The following is a 15,615-nucleotide window of genomic DNA, read 5'->3' on the forward strand; positions in this document are numbered from 1 at the left end:
TTGTTTATATAACTGAGCGCGGTGGTATTGTTCATGAGGACTGTAATACATTTCCCTTTGATTATTGGTAGGAAACTCGTGACCGTGAACTGAATTGCGAGCAGTTCCAAGAAGTTTATGTTCGACCTTGCTCGTGGGTGTTCCACTTGCCCCCGACGCACAGACTCATCATGTGTGCACCCCATCCCGACAGGGAAGCATCCGTGGTTGCTGACATCCATCTTAACCCAAGGCTACCATATCCAATCCCACCAGAACCCCATCACACCTGTCTTCGTCTCCACACCCCCTTCCCCACCTCTCCAAGTCTCTAGGGTTGCGGTGCTCATCTCCGTTTCCAAGCCGAAGAGCCAGCGCTGTCCGAAGATGTTTCCGTGGTCATGTGGCCGGCATGACCAGGGCTCTAGTGGGGGGGGGGCTCTCAGGTACGGAGCTCCGGAAGAGAACCTCTAGGGGGTGGGGCGGTCACGTGGTGAAGCCCCGCCCCCTTCTTTACCCCGCCCTCTGCTTCGATCCTCATTCCGTTTGGGAATGAGGATGAAGCAGGAGGGTAAGTAGCCGGGCCTTCTGACACACTTCCGGTGATGTCAGGGGGTGTGGCCTTCTGTCACTTCTGGTGATGTCAGGGGGCGTGGCATATGCAAATAAGTTATGCTAATGAGTTATGCTAATGAGCTCCGGCAGCTCTTTTTCTACAACAAGACCCCTGCCTATCCTTCGCAATTGCTCAACGGCATTACCAATATGTAGCCCTGCCATTCGGCCTCTCAAGCACCCCAAGAGTCTTCACAAAGACTATGATTGTTGTTGTGACCTTCCTCCACCTCAAGGGTATCTCCATCTACCCGTACATCGACGATTGGCTCCTGGTAGCATTCTCCAGGGACACCCTGGTCTCAGACATCAACGAGACACCGGCACTCCTGGAGAACCTGGCCCTGCAAGTCAATCGGGAAAAGTCTCAACTTCAACCGGTCCAGAGAATACAATACATAGGTGCTCTGCTGGATTCCAAGACATGCATGGCTTACCTGCCACAAAACAGAGCGGCAGACGTCATCCACCTAGCCACTGTCATCCATACCCAATCTTCAGTCACGGCCTTCAAAATACAGAGGCTGCTTGGCCTTATTGCTGCAACTATGACGGTCCTGGTCTTTGCCAAACTAAAAATGCACCACCTCCAATTTGGTTTATCCGCAACTTCAACCCACCAAAAAACGCACATACCACCGTCCTAACCCCCCCTCCCAATATACGACAGTCTTTACTTTGGTGGACTGTCCCTTCCAATCTCTTCCAGGGAGCACCCTTCCATCCTCCATCACCCCAAATCACCCTTACCACGGATGCCTCCTTGTCAGGCTGGGGTGCCCACATGATGGGCCTTTGTGTCGGAGGCAAATGGGACACGCAGAAATGGAAGTGACACATAAACTTCCTGGAATTGCTTGCAATACAGTTCACTGTCAACAGCTTCCTACCTCTGATCAAGGGGAAATGTGTTACGGTCCTCACAGACAACACTACTGCATTCAGTTATGTCAACAAGTCTCCCTACGCCTCTGCAACCTTGCCTTCCAGTTGTGGAACCTTTGCATCGCCCACAACGTTTTCCTAGTAGCCATACACATCCCAGGTCGCATGAATGTGCAGGCAGACCATCTGAGTCGAGCAGGACCCAGCCTTCACGAGTGGGAAATGAACCCAACCTACCTCCTCCCACTCTTCCGCAGGTGAGGAGTTCCCCAAGTCGATCTTTTTGCCACCAGAACCAACAAAAAGTGTCCTTTGTTCTGCAGTTGAGGTGGCATGGACCCACAGTCTCTAGGGGATGGTCTCCTCTATCCGTGGTCCACAGGGCTTCTTTACCTGTTCCCTCCGCTACCCCTACTTCTGAGAGTGGTTCGCAAAATCATCAGCGATGGAGCGAACTCCATCTTGATAACCCCGTCAGCAGGGGTCTACCACTTGGGTGACGATGCCCCTCGAGCCACCTCCGTGGGTCTCGAGAAAGTTTTCCAATTCATCCTGTCCCTCACTGACTCGGGACTCTCTCACTCCTCGTTAAGAGTTTATTTGGCCGCACTTTCGGCCTACCGTGTTCAAGTTGACGGATGCACACCGTTGTCACATCCGTTTTCAAAACTTTTTTTAAAAAGAGGTTTATTGCATCTCTACCCTCCTGTACAAACTCCTGTTGTTCCCTGGGACCTTCCTCTAGTCCTTCGTCAGCTCACGAGGAAACCCTTTGAGCCACTCGCAACTTGGGACATGAAATTCCGACTGTTACACACTTTGGATGTGAGGCGTGCGCTCCTGTTCTACCTAAACAGAACCCGCCCAGCGAGACGTGACTCCCAACTATTCGTCTCGTACGCACCAGCAAGGCTGGGGACTCGCATCATGGCTCAGCGCCTCTCAAAGTGGATTGCGGGGCTCATACGCCTCTGCTATCTGATCACCAAACAGCCATTGCCCGGCCCTATAAGGGCTCATTCAACTCGAGCTGTTGCAGCTTCCACTGCCTTCCTCCAGGTAGTGCCCTTGATGGACATTTGCAAAGCCGCTACGTGGGCCACGCCTAACAGCTTTATCAGGCACTATGCCCTAGACGTCCACAAAAACTCTAATACCAAAATGAGACATCACATTTTATCTTCGGCTACACAGTAAAGGACCTGCCAGCACCCTCCTCCAGGTAGGCTACTGCTCGCTAATCTCCCATGGGTGTGAAGCACAGAGACCACGTCGAAGATAAACAGGTTGCTTACCTGTAACTGGTGACCTTCGAGTGGTCATCTGTGCATTCACACCACCCGCCCTCCTTTCCCGCTGCTGTCAGCTTCTACATTTTCAACAGGGTTGATTTGCGGCGGTTTGAAGGAACTGGCGGGATGTCCGCACCCTCCCCTCTGGGCATGCACGGTGGGGTTCCTGCGCATGCCCAAGGTCTGGGTGCGAAAATCCGTTAAAAGAACTTGCTACAATGCCGATTGATCCAGCGCGTGCGCACTAGATCCCATGGGTGTGAATGCACAGATGACCACTCGAAGAACACCAGTTACAAGCAACCTGTTTATCCTTGCTTCAAATCTATTAGCTTTGTACTAGATTGCATCAAAATTTCACGGTTTACTCATCTTGCTACATAACTTTGCAGTTTCATTGCATGAGACATATTTAATTTTCTGTACTTACAAAAATAGACAGGGGTATATTATTTAGCTCACAGTACAGGAATGACAGAAGATCCACACACATAACAAATAGTATGATGAGGGGGAAGAATGTCTCACGTCAGCGGTGTTATTGAAGGCAGTAATACCAACTGCACTGTCCCTACTAGTCAGTAGAGAGTCTGGTATAATCCTTCTATGACTCATATGTGTCAGGTGGACTGGGTTCCATGGATTCAATCTATAGGTCACCCACAAAATTATCCACTGAGGGAAACTTGTGAAATGAATGAAAAGATATCTATGACTGGACTATGTGGAACCTTTTAAGGTTGTTATTTAGGCATGAGTGTTTTGTTTAGAATAAAATAAAATAAGATAACAAATATACCTTACCTGTTAATGTCAGGCTCTTGGTTGCATGAGGTTATTCACACTCATGTTTATTAGGGCACTGTGCTCAGTAGAAGCAATTCAGTGTTCATCCAAATGTTCTAACCTGAAAATAATTTTACAAAATGGGACATAAATTCCCTGACGCTCCAGCCACTAATTAATATGAACTTACTATACAACCTTAAGTTTAGTTGCCATCATTGTCATATACAACCTAATATTAACGTTAATGTTTATACTTTCCTCTTCTTAAGGTTGCTTCTTAAAAGATATTCTGTACCCAGGTGCAGATACTGCAGTGCCAAATAATCACAAAGATCAGTCATACACTCTCAGCCTAACCTACCTCACAGGGTTGTTCTGAGAATAACACAGAGGACAGGAGAATGATGTAAACTGCTTTCATTCCTCATTGGGAAGAAAGCTAGGGTATAACTGAAGTAGATAAATACATTAAATATATGAAGTGCCATCAGAGAAGGTGAGGTCACAGAAATGCATCTAATATGGGAAGAACATTTATTTCAGGGTGAAAGATGTGGATATTGGTCGATATTACGCACATTATGGACACAGTTTTGTGCCATCCCCAAATCAAGTTCTCTTCCCCTCCATTGAAGGATATAAAATCACTCACAAAGTGTTGTGTGAGCTATAGTCAATACTGAGGCATAGAGGCAGGGAAACATACCATGTGATAAAATCATATCACTGCATAGGTAAATGATTATAAACATTATATGGGAGAAGTCAATAGAGAGATGCCATTTTCTGCCACATAGTACCCCAAGTGCTCTTTGCTGGCATAGCCAGATGCTGGCTTGATTTGGGCATTAATTTGTGATGTTCAGGAGAAAGTTTTACTAGACAAATAATGGTGAAACCATTTTTGCTCTGTTCTTGTTTTCGTGCCACCTTGAGCAGGCCTACGGAGGTGGCAGACAAATCTTTTAAATAAATACTTTTACCAGCATGGTGGCTTTTAGTATATCAGATGTTCAGTATTAGAATCAAGGATAAAACTTTGGCTATATGAGAAATTCTCCTCTCAAAAATAAGCACAGGAAATGTTGTCTTCCACTCTACCGCATCAGAGCTTCTTAATATCTTACAGAATATGAAGTTTTCTGTTGTTTTTGTGATCACATGGGAGAGTTCTATTTCCCCCCTCCCTTTCCTTCTTCATCTTCTGTATTTTGTTTTCCTCTTCCAGGGGGAGAGGGGCATGCCAGGGCTACCAGGAAAACAAGGACTTCAGGTATTCTGCAAGGAATGGCTTTAATTTATCCAGTCACACTTACCCATACCTCTCAACTAGCTTCCTGAGTTTCAGAGATTGTACCAGTGTGATGTCTCTAATGTTTCTGTTCATATTCATTACAATTATTTCCTGCTTTTAAAATATAATAGCATAAAGTAGAATTTAGCAAAAGAGGAAGATTCAGGAAGAAATGTTTTCCTGAACAAATGGCATGCCTATTCCTGAATAGTAGGACTCACAAGGGACAGAAAAGATGTACCTACAAGATGTTCATTGAAATCACTGTGTGACAAGATAAAACTTCAGTGTGTGATCAGTAACCATGATCAGTAGGGAACTAAGGCAGTAAGTTAATATAAATTAGTGAAAATAGAGAGACTGCTACAAATCAAGGTTAAACAGTCATGAATTTAAAGCTAAACATGTGCTTCAATGTAACTTCTGTATTCCTAAGAATTTACATTGAAGCATATGTTTAAGTTTAAATTCATGACTGTGCTTAAGTTTAAATTGTTCTCCATATCTGACAAAGTATGCATATTTTAGAACAGAATAAACTTTTTGAAATAACTGAAGAATTAAATTCATTTATAAGGGACTGACATGCCATCTCTTCAATGATACATATTTATATGCATACAATCTGCTTTATGTCTCTAGCCCACAATTACTAAACATTACTTACATCTGGTGCATTTCTGACTGTTTCTTTCACCTGTTATTACATAGAATCCCTGATATCCATCTTCTGTCCTTGTGTTTTTTAGCTTTGTCCCTGATTTCATTCTGTTTCAGAAAGTTGAGAGGTATGATCCTTCTCCCTCTTCCTCAGTCCCCATCTGCTTCACACCTCTCCTTATGTCTGCAAGCCCTCCTTGATCTGATTCTGTTTCTTCAGGTGGTCTCTTTGTTGCTCATGTAGTGCACTGAGTTCACCAAATATGCATTATTCCCTTTCTAATAATCTTTCAATCTGTTCTCACTTCTCTTCTTGTACTTGCTGTTATAATCAGATGTTCTCACTGAGAAGCTTAACAGATACTAACATGTGAAATGTGCAAATATTTAGCCTAGTTACCCACTGGGGCCCCTTCAGCATAAAGACCAATGAATACTCATCACAAGTCTTGTTTGAATACTATGATTTTGCCTAGTGAATTTTTATCATTTGTATTTCCCAGAGACTCTCTTTATCCTTCTTTCACTAGGAAGATGTTTCACTTGTGTATGCTGGCTCATTCTGTCAACTTGTTCCACACCAGCATCACTGAGTTGATCTATATGGAATGGTCAAATATGACTAAAGACTATAACAAATGTTATCGGGATGTTGCTTACAATGGCCTGCACATCCTTCCTTTGATCATTTGGAAGTACCGATCATGTGAATTGAGCTACATTTTGAGTCCATGATACCTCAGTACTCACTTGGAGGTCTGGGGAGGGACTCAGAGTCACAACACGACAGCCTGATAGTGTCTACTGCCAAATGTTATAAGCCTGGATATTTAAAAAAATATCCAAATATTATACAGATTTGCTTTACCTGAACAGTATAGTAAAAAAAAATTAAAAAAAAATTGGGAATATTCTCACCATTACTGAAGGAGCTGTTGAGGGCCAAATAATGATACAACAATGGATCAATTTGTTTAGAGCTGAGGTGAAACTAGAGGGGCTGATTTTTAGAACCAAAGTGGCATACAGGTAAGGGGAACTGTAACCTTCCCTCAGCAATAACTTACCTCAGACACTTTTCTCCTCAGCCAGGGAGTGGAAATAAGCTCTGCTGAGAGGAAAGTGTTTGGAAACAGAGAGCATAGGAATATAAGCAGCTTGAATGGTGAGACTTTAGTTCTAATCACTCACATACCCTTTATTCCTGTAAACCTCAGACCTTGCATTATATTTGGTTGGGGCAGACCTTGTTTTAAGTAAACAGTTCTACTGCTGACATGTCTAGGGTTGTCCATTTCCCAAGGCTTCAGGCTTCTGCTTTACATTCTGTTTTGTGTGCTTTGGCCAAAAACCAAACAAACAAACCTCTGCTTCTCTAAAACTTTCTTTCCCAAAGAATGCCTGATTTTGCTTCAGTCAAGGTGTTTCTATTTTTTCTTTTTTTTCCTGTCAGGGGGTTCCTGGAATTTTGGTGACAGGGATGAAGGTTAGTTTTCTACTCAAGTGACATCTCTTAGAATAAAGGCATGGTTAAAAGAGGAAGGGCAGAATTGCAAATATGGTATCAATCTAGGGCCAAATAGTAGTTTTTTGGGAGTAGTGAAAACAAGAACAAAAATGTGCCTTCAAAGCCTCTTCACCCATTATGCAGAGACCAACTCTATGGGGAACTGCAGCCAATCGTGACTTCCTGATGAATGTACCTAAAAGTATGAAATGGTCCAGATGGATAAACCAGAATGAGGATTTATTTAATTCTTTAATTGAAAACATTTTTATTCCGCCTTTCCCCCCAGCTTAGGGTCCCCAAGGCAGCAAGGGATAATGAAGAAATCCTAGAAAGAAAAAAAATAATTATTTAAATAAAGGTTCTAACAGATTTATATCACTGTCCTGAAATCTGGACAGCTTTCATGGAAGTGAGAGAACATATAATTTGTTCTGGTATTTTTGAAAGACAGGTGAGAAGATGATGATAAGGATACACACATAATTAAAAATTCCTTATGAATGTGGTATCATTCCGCAGTCATTGCATTCTTGGAAGTACCACATCCATTGTTTTGTCATATGGGAGAAGTTATAATTTCAGGAAGAGAGACTAAGTGCTAAGATCCTTCATAGAAAAGAGTGTAGTTAACAAAATCCAAATCTTTACATTCATATCTATTCAGAATAAGAGCATAATGTACAGCCATCAGATTAAATAAACTGTTACAGATAGTTGATTCCAACCACATTAACATGTCCTCAAGTTTATTTTAAGAACTAGAGCCCAAAAGAAACATTCATGTATCAATAAATCAGTGTTTTGGATGGGGTATGCCCAAAGTTGCTACGTTACAATGCATAAACTTTTCTAGTGGTAAAGGTAAAGGTAAAGGTTCCCTTGCTCGAAAGCCAGTCGAATCCGACTCTAGGGTTGCAGTGCTCATCTCTTCAAAGCCGAAGAGCCAGCACTGTCCGAAGACATTTCCGTGGTCATGTGGCTGGCATGACTAAACACCAAGGTGCACGGAACACTGTTACCTTCCCACTGAAGTGGTACCTATTTATTTACTTGCAATTTCTTGCTTTCGAGCTGCTAGGTTGGCAGGAGCTGGAACTAGAGACGGGAGCTCACTCCGTTATGCGGCACACTCAGGTCTTGAACTGCTGAACTACCGACCTACCACAGACTGCAGTTCAGCGTCTTAACCACTTGAGCCACCTCAGCTCCTTTTCTAGTGTTACAGAGACAGTATAAGTATTGTAGATAGATCAACCAGAACAATGATTTGATAATTGGAATACCATTTCTTATTGACTAGACAGCTGCGTTCTTATATAGAACTAACAACATTACTATGAGGTATATATTTGGAGGCAGAATGTATATATTGCTATGTGAGACTATTTGCATGTAGATCTCTTGTGAAAGCTCTGTTGGTTTGGTTTGGGCCACCTAGTGTTAGGTGTGGATGGTAGGTATTGTTCTGACTACAGCAGTGCCCCCAAATGCATTGTTTTATTGATGTAATAGGAAATACTGTTGGGACAGGGGATGAACCTGGTTGTGAGCCTAACTACTGAGAATCAAAACTGTTCCTATCTTCATAGCCCCGCCATGGTTTATCTTGGTTATACTACAATGCAACCATGAGAGAAACTATTAGGATACTTGGTTAATAAAACAGAGTCATAGAATCATGATATTGAATGCAATAAATAAATCTCCCAAGAAGTATACTGCAAAAAGTAAAACTTACATTTATTCAAGTAGATTCAGTTTGTAGTTGAAAGAAGAGGGAGAAACCTAATCTAAAGAGTACTTTCCCTCTTACAAGTGGCCAACTAACCTGGCATCATATGTCTTGAAGTATGAGGTCTTTGTTTCTAAAGGAGAGACCTGTAGAGACATGTGACTCCATGAAGAGCCATGTGAAGAATGGGGAGAGAGAAAGAGACGACGGGGTCAGAGGGCAGCTCCCAGGTTAAGACAAAGAGAGAGAGACAGATATCCCATCCAAGAAGTTAACACTTATACACACCCCAATGTCCAGGTATGCTGAGTCACTCACTCCAACAGGAACTTCGCGATATGTTTATATCTAAATTTTAAACATGACCCTAGAATGTGGATCAGAAAATTTTGCACTATGGAGCCCTGTACAACTTGGGGTGGTGGTGGAATATTTTTGCAATACTGGGAGTAACCCCAAGTTTGCAAAAAAAAATCCAAAACAAATCCCATTCAGAAGTAAATCCCATTCAGAAAAGGTTATAATTTTTCCTGCAATTACATTTTATTTTTTTGTTGTAGCCTAATCAATTACTGTTTTTCTCACAGGTGATCAGTTCTCTCATGGCACTCCTATCAATGTTTAAATACCAGCTTTTGTTCTCTTTGGGAGGTGGGGGCTTGAGTCTGTAATTTTTTAATGATTAAGATAGTAATATCATGATTATGAAATAGGGATAATAAAAAGGAAATAAATAAAGAGCATCATCCTTGGCTGTCTACAAATGAAAAACAGTACTTTAAGCTCTCCTTCCCAAAACAAAAGCTGATAATTTACAATTGATTCTGCTGATTATAACACAACAATAAGTAGTTAATTAAACTGGAAGAAAAAGAAAGGAAAATTTAAGAAGATATTACAGATTTGGACAACACGGTACTGCACAACTGTATTTTATGTTTTAAAAGTTGCCACAAATTAAGTATGAAAAAGACAGAAGACCAACGCAGAAACACATTCAAACTCAAATTGACAATCATATAATCTGGATTCTCTGTAAAACAGTGAATGAATCATGGCAATTTCAGCCTAAACACCTAGGCTGAAACTACCTTCTGTCTCCAGCCTTAGGTCCCGTTCACACGGAGAAGTTGCCACGCTAAAGACATGGATGATAGGCGGATTTTCGGTGCGCGATCACACCGCAACATCTGGGAAGCGTAGTACACCCGTGGCTAACCCGTGGCTTCTCGCTGAAGATGCGGAGTAAAAAACTACCACATACGATGTACTAGTTTCCTGGAAACGGGGCAAGGGCATGTGTCTGATTGCGTTTCCGCTTCAATCCCATGGCATCTGGTGCCCGTCCATGTCCCGTCGCATACCGGATGTGGGGTTTTTTTGTAAGTCTCCACAGGATGCGCACAAACAATCATGCACATGTGCAAACTTCGGTGTGAAAAAAAAATCCCGTTTGCCACGGAAGCGGTGCCTAGCGATTGCCGGTGTGATCATGCCGCTTCTTTGCCGTGCTGCAGGATAGCCGTGTGATCAGCACCTAACGGTCTAACCACGGGACCTCGACGGGACATGTGATCAGGCTGCCGCGCATTACTTTGCTCCAGGGCAAACAGCCACGCTCCCGCCCCCTGCATTTTCCAGCCCGTGTGACCGGGACCTTAGTTTACTTTTTTAAAAATTTTACCTGAAGCTTCTGTTAACACATTTAAATGTTCCTGCTTATTTTTCTATACACTATGAATAAGGGGTCCATTGTTTCAGCTTGTCTTGAGACTTAACAAGAAGTTCTTGTGGCTATGACCGTTCACAGAGATGTTAGGGAATACAGAGGGTTAGAGAGACTGGGGATGCTTAATCCTATTCATGTTTACCTGTTTCCTTCTGGAAGTTTACCCCATCCCAACCCATCCCTAGCCTGCTGCTATTTCCCCCCAAATTTGACTAAATTCTAGTTTTAGAATCTAGCTGGATATAAATGACCCGTGGAGTTCTAAGTACAGGGAAGAACCAGGAGCTGAAGAGGGTTGTGAATCATTCTAACATACTGATTCTCCCTGGCAAAATACTAATGTTAACAAATATTCTCTTAATTGTTCTTTACCCATTTTCTCACTGGAGTCCAACAATCCATATCTTTCCTTCTTTTTAGGAATTTGGAGTCAGTTTCCAATCAATTCCATTTTGATCAAAGAGAAATTCAAAGAGAGGAGTGATAGGAAGGGAAGGGAGGTTCTGAAATATATCAGAGTTTTACTCTGTAGATGCCCAGAGGCAGGCAGTGTCTTCCCAGACCTTCACATTCTCCTGCTAGAGCACCATCATGTGGCATGTAAGATAAAACAACTGCATTGATATTTCTCCAGAAAGAAAAATTAGAGTGAAATCCCTGTTTTAAAAGAGAGAAAAAGAACAGGAGAACACTATTTAAAGAGGTAGCCATTGATTTCTCTTATTCTCTTTTAAAAGAGGGATTTCTCTTTCATTTCTCCATGTGGAGAAATCAATGTACCCTTTTGAAATTTTAGCCCTTGCCGTTGTTATTTTGGAAAAAAGAAATTCCCTTTTCCATACCAACCCTAGCAAATATCCACTCCACAATTCCTACATTGGCATTACAAGAGAAACACAGATTTGGGAAGCCTGAATTGTCTTCATTGTATCTGGCTCTGGTCCTACCCTCAAGCCTGAATATTCCCAGCTTTTCCCATTTTTATTTCTACAGGTTAACTGGTTTCTAAAATTTCTGGTCCAATTAAAGCTTTATCAAATTTTGCAGTAGCAAATGTTTCATCTGTACCCAGACACCTGGTGTGTGAGACTTGGTGATACTCTTTGAATAAATGTAAATAGCAATTAAAGTAATGCTGTCAAGTGGTGCTCTGGCATGAATCCTTTGTCAAGGAAAAGCTCACTTTGCCTGTTAACTGTGAAACAGAAAGGGTCGCTTTCACTTTTTAAACTGTTTATATTTCTCTCCCCCACCCCCCAATGCAGGGTGAACCAGGGATCCCAGGAGCAAAGGTATTGTGCTTAAGGAAAATTACTGGTAAATCTGCTTTGTCTCTATTTTATTTTCAGTCTGTTAAGGAGATTGATGGTGTTGTGGTCACAAATGTCTTATCAGTGAAGATGTTCAGTGGAGTCAGTTTATGTTAATCTTTCCTCTCCTTTTTTACATTTTCCTCTTCCTGTCATGGCCTGAGAATGAAATTTATTTCCCTGCTAATTATTTTCTTCATCGCATCCTTTCTCATTATTTATACTATGTAGGCTGCGGTCACACGGGCAGGAAGCTGCGGGGGGGGGGAGCGTGGCTATTAGCCCCGGGGCAAAATACCTCGTGGCAGCAGGATCAGACGAACCGATGAGGTCCCGGCGAGGTCCCGTGGTTACGGTGGAGGTGCCGATCAAGGGGAGGGGGAGTACCCCGCCGAATCCCCCCTCCCCACCAGCAGCCCGCCTGCCCGCCCTCCCTCCCCCGGGACACGCGGCCCGCTCTCTGCCTGGCCGCTACCGCTCGCCCCCATTGCAGCCCCCCCATGGCCCTCCCTCGACCCTAATGCCGCGTGCCTTTGTGCGCACGCGCTGTTGGCCGCTTCTAGAGGCATGGGGGGGAACCACCCGGCGGGCGCCGGATGCCACGGGAGTTCGGCAGGGGCGCGATCAGGCGCCCGCCCTTGCTGCGCAGTTCCCAGAAACTAGTACCTCGGAGGTACTAGTTTTTTACTGCGCGTCTTCGGCCGGTAGCCACGGATCAGCCATGGGAGCTCTACGCTCCCCAGATGTTGCTGTGAGATCGCGCCCGGAAACTCCGCCTCTCTTCAGTCCCTCTTGCGTGCTTACTGCTCCGTGTGACCGCAGCCATTAGAACCCAAAGACATGTAAGTCCTAGTTCGGTAGCTTATGAATAGAAATGTGACTACATTTTGCATCCTTACCTTCAAGTCATAAGTCCCCAGCTCGTTTTCACTTCTCCTTTGTGCAAATCAAGCCCATGGCCATGCCATTTTCTGTTTCTTCATTTTCCCATGGAATATATACATTTAAAGTTTATTTTTGTACCAGTTGTGTATAAATCAGATTTAACCTATAATGGACAAAAATGGTATAAAGAAAGGGTTAGAACATGAAATTTGTGGTAGGCCCTCCCCCCCCCCAATCGTCCACTGTAGCTGAGCATGACATGATGAGATAGAAGAGTGCCTGAGGCTACTACACTAGTTCTAGAATGAACCTATTTGTGCAAATATTCCAAGGTGTTTATTCACCACAGCTAACTTGTGACCTCCTTATGAAGTTCATTGTGTTCCCCTTTGAAACCGTAACATCTTCCCATCTGGGACACCAGTCTAACAGTTGTTCTATGTGACCATCCTGGGGTGAACTGGAGGGTGAGTTGCTGACTTTCAACTCTACAGGATTTATCTCTTGAATGTGTAAACAATTCAGAGGCTGTCAATTTTGGATAAATTATCTTACAGGATCCCAGTTTTTTTTTCTAGATGGATGGCCTTCATTCAATTAAGTTTTGCACTTCTGAGCATACGCTTAGCTGTAACCTAAAATTATAGGACCTTAGTGATCCAGAAAAGTGGTGATGTGCGATTTCCAAAGGCTGATTCAAATCTTGTGGTCTCCCCCTGTGGTCTCAGCCACATGTGCTCAAGATGGAGTCCAGGTGAACCTATAGACTGCATTTGAGTGTCTTGTAGTCAAAATGGTTCCTTCTTCCTTATGTCCAGGGGTTTTATTGTTTCCCTTTACGGGCCCTCTTTTTTTCCTGTCTCAAAAGGAAGATCTGTCCTTCCCAAGCTCTGTAGCTAAGGTGCGACCTGGCTTTTGTCATTCTGTCTAGGGCCATTTGCATTTATGGCATAGGAGGATGGCTTCACACTTGGGATGTGAATAATTCCCACCCCCTTTTCTCCTTATTTTCTGCTAGCCAGAAAGATACACTTTGTGTGTTGTGATCGGCACCTCTCCCTTGCCATGGAACCTCCACAGTACCTCCACAGAACCTCCACAGTAGGTCTGATCGCTTTACTGCATGTTAGTTTGCCCCGGGGCAAACAGCCACTCTTCTCCTCTGCAGTTTCCTGCCCGTGTGGCAGGGGCCTTTGTGACTTTCTGAGCATGTATGGAGTTCAAGCCCAGTTATGAGAAACCTTGACATGAATACCGGGATAGAAAGCACAAATTCACCACAATCCATGGACATTGCCCTGAGCTTCTTGAAAGGAGGACAGGCTAAAAATATAGTGAATGGCTGATCACAGAATAAAAGTCACAACACCTATTTGGGGAAGGTTTGCAATGACATGGTGACTCTTGATGACTTGTGGTGAAGCACAACTATTTCACTACAAACAAAATGGCAACCTGGATTCCTTCAGCTGACATTGCAGTGTGTGTTATGTAAAGTGGACCTAAATCAGGATACCACTGTTGCGGGGAAATCAACTGCTGAGAAAGAAGATGAGTACAATAAGTCATTTTCTGTTTGATGTATTTATAACATGCTATCTGAGTGTAAGGTGCACCTGGTCTTCATTTGTCTGAGTGAGAAAGTGCTGAAGGTAGATTAAGATGGAGTGTTCTTCATATCTTCTGCAAAAAGAGTGTTTAATTAAACTGCTGTGACACTGACGTAAGAATTGTCATGTTTGCCCACTTTGTGGCTTCAGAAGTAGCGATTTGTGTTCTTATTGTCTTTTTTCACCCTTTCTTTGATTGTTCTCAGTCAAATTGTGCAGTTTGCTCCACAGTAATCACCTTGCTGAGATATGTTTATTTATTTACTTATTTCATTTATAGTCTACCTTTCTCACTCAGTCTGAAGGTGGCTTATACAATTTAATTGAAGCATGGACAGCTTCAAGAGAGAATTAGGTAAACATATGGAGCAGAGGTCCATCAGTTGCTTATTAGCCACAATGTATAGATAGGAACTCTCAGTCTGGGGCAAGTGATGCACTGTATTCTTGGTGCTTGGGGGGGGGGGCAACAGTGGGAGGGCTTCTAGTGTCCTGGCCCCACTGGTGGACCTCCTGATGGCACCTGGTATTTTTGGCCACTGTGTGACAGAGTGTTGGACTGGATGAGCCATTGGCCTGATCCAACATTGGCTTCTCTTATGTTCTTATCTTCTTAAAATAAGAGCTGTATAATAATATAACCAACAATCCAACAAAAGTGGATTAGAAGATTAGTGTAACAGTATAATATTTATAACAGGGGCTGCGGTGGCTCAGAGGTTAAGATGCTGAACTGCAGATTGGAAGGTCTGTAGTTCGGCAGTTCGAGACCCTAATGCTGCGTGACAGAGTGAGCTCCCGTCTCTGGCCCCAGCTCCTGCCAACCTAACGGTTTGAAAGCAAGAAATTTCAAGTAGATAAATAGGTACCACTTTGGTGGGAAGGTAACAGCTTTCCGTGCACCTCAGCATTTTTAGTCATGCTGGCCACATGACCACGGAGAAGTCTTCAGACAGCGCTGGCTCTTCGGCTTGGAAACAGATGAGCACCAACCTCTAGAGTTGGATTTGACTGGCTTTCAAGCAAGGGAAACCTTTACCTTTTACTTTATAATATTTACAATGAACAATGCAATGAAAACTGCCTAAAATTTCAAACATTAACTGTGACCCTATTCCTGATATAAAAATTGCCTCCTGAGCAATTCCTTTTTATACATTCTGTGAAATATTAAAAGCATGGGAGCCTGCCTTCTTCATTAAGCAGGTAGGAGCCACAAAAGAGAATGCTCAGGTACTGGAAACTTGATTTTACCATTTGCAGGATGGTGCCTTCAGAAGGTTTTATTTAGATGAGTAAAGCTGCCACAGTGGGGCATATCAGGA

The 15,615-nt window shown here is 43.2% G+C and overlaps 1 protein-coding gene across 1 annotated transcript in view; it reads left to right on the forward strand.

Moving 5' to 3' along the window:
• The window catches only part of COL13A1 (collagen, type XIII, alpha 1), a 308,444-nt gene that overhangs the window by 174,492 nt on the left and 118,337 nt on the right, over positions 1-15,615 (forward strand). Inside the window, exon 19 of the mRNA XM_015428404.1 lies at positions 11,751-11,777. Within this exon, the coding sequence (XP_015283890.1) occupies positions 11,751-11,777 (27 nt within the window). The remainder of the gene's footprint in view (positions 1-11,750; positions 11,778-15,615) is intronic.

This window comes from Gekko japonicus, unplaced genomic scaffold (assembly GCF_001447785.1).
Source record: "Gekko japonicus isolate JY-2015 unplaced genomic scaffold, Gekko_japonicus_V1.1 scaffold672, whole genome shotgun sequence".
NCBI lineage: Eukaryota > Metazoa > Chordata > Lepidosauria > Squamata > Gekkonidae > Gekko > Gekko japonicus.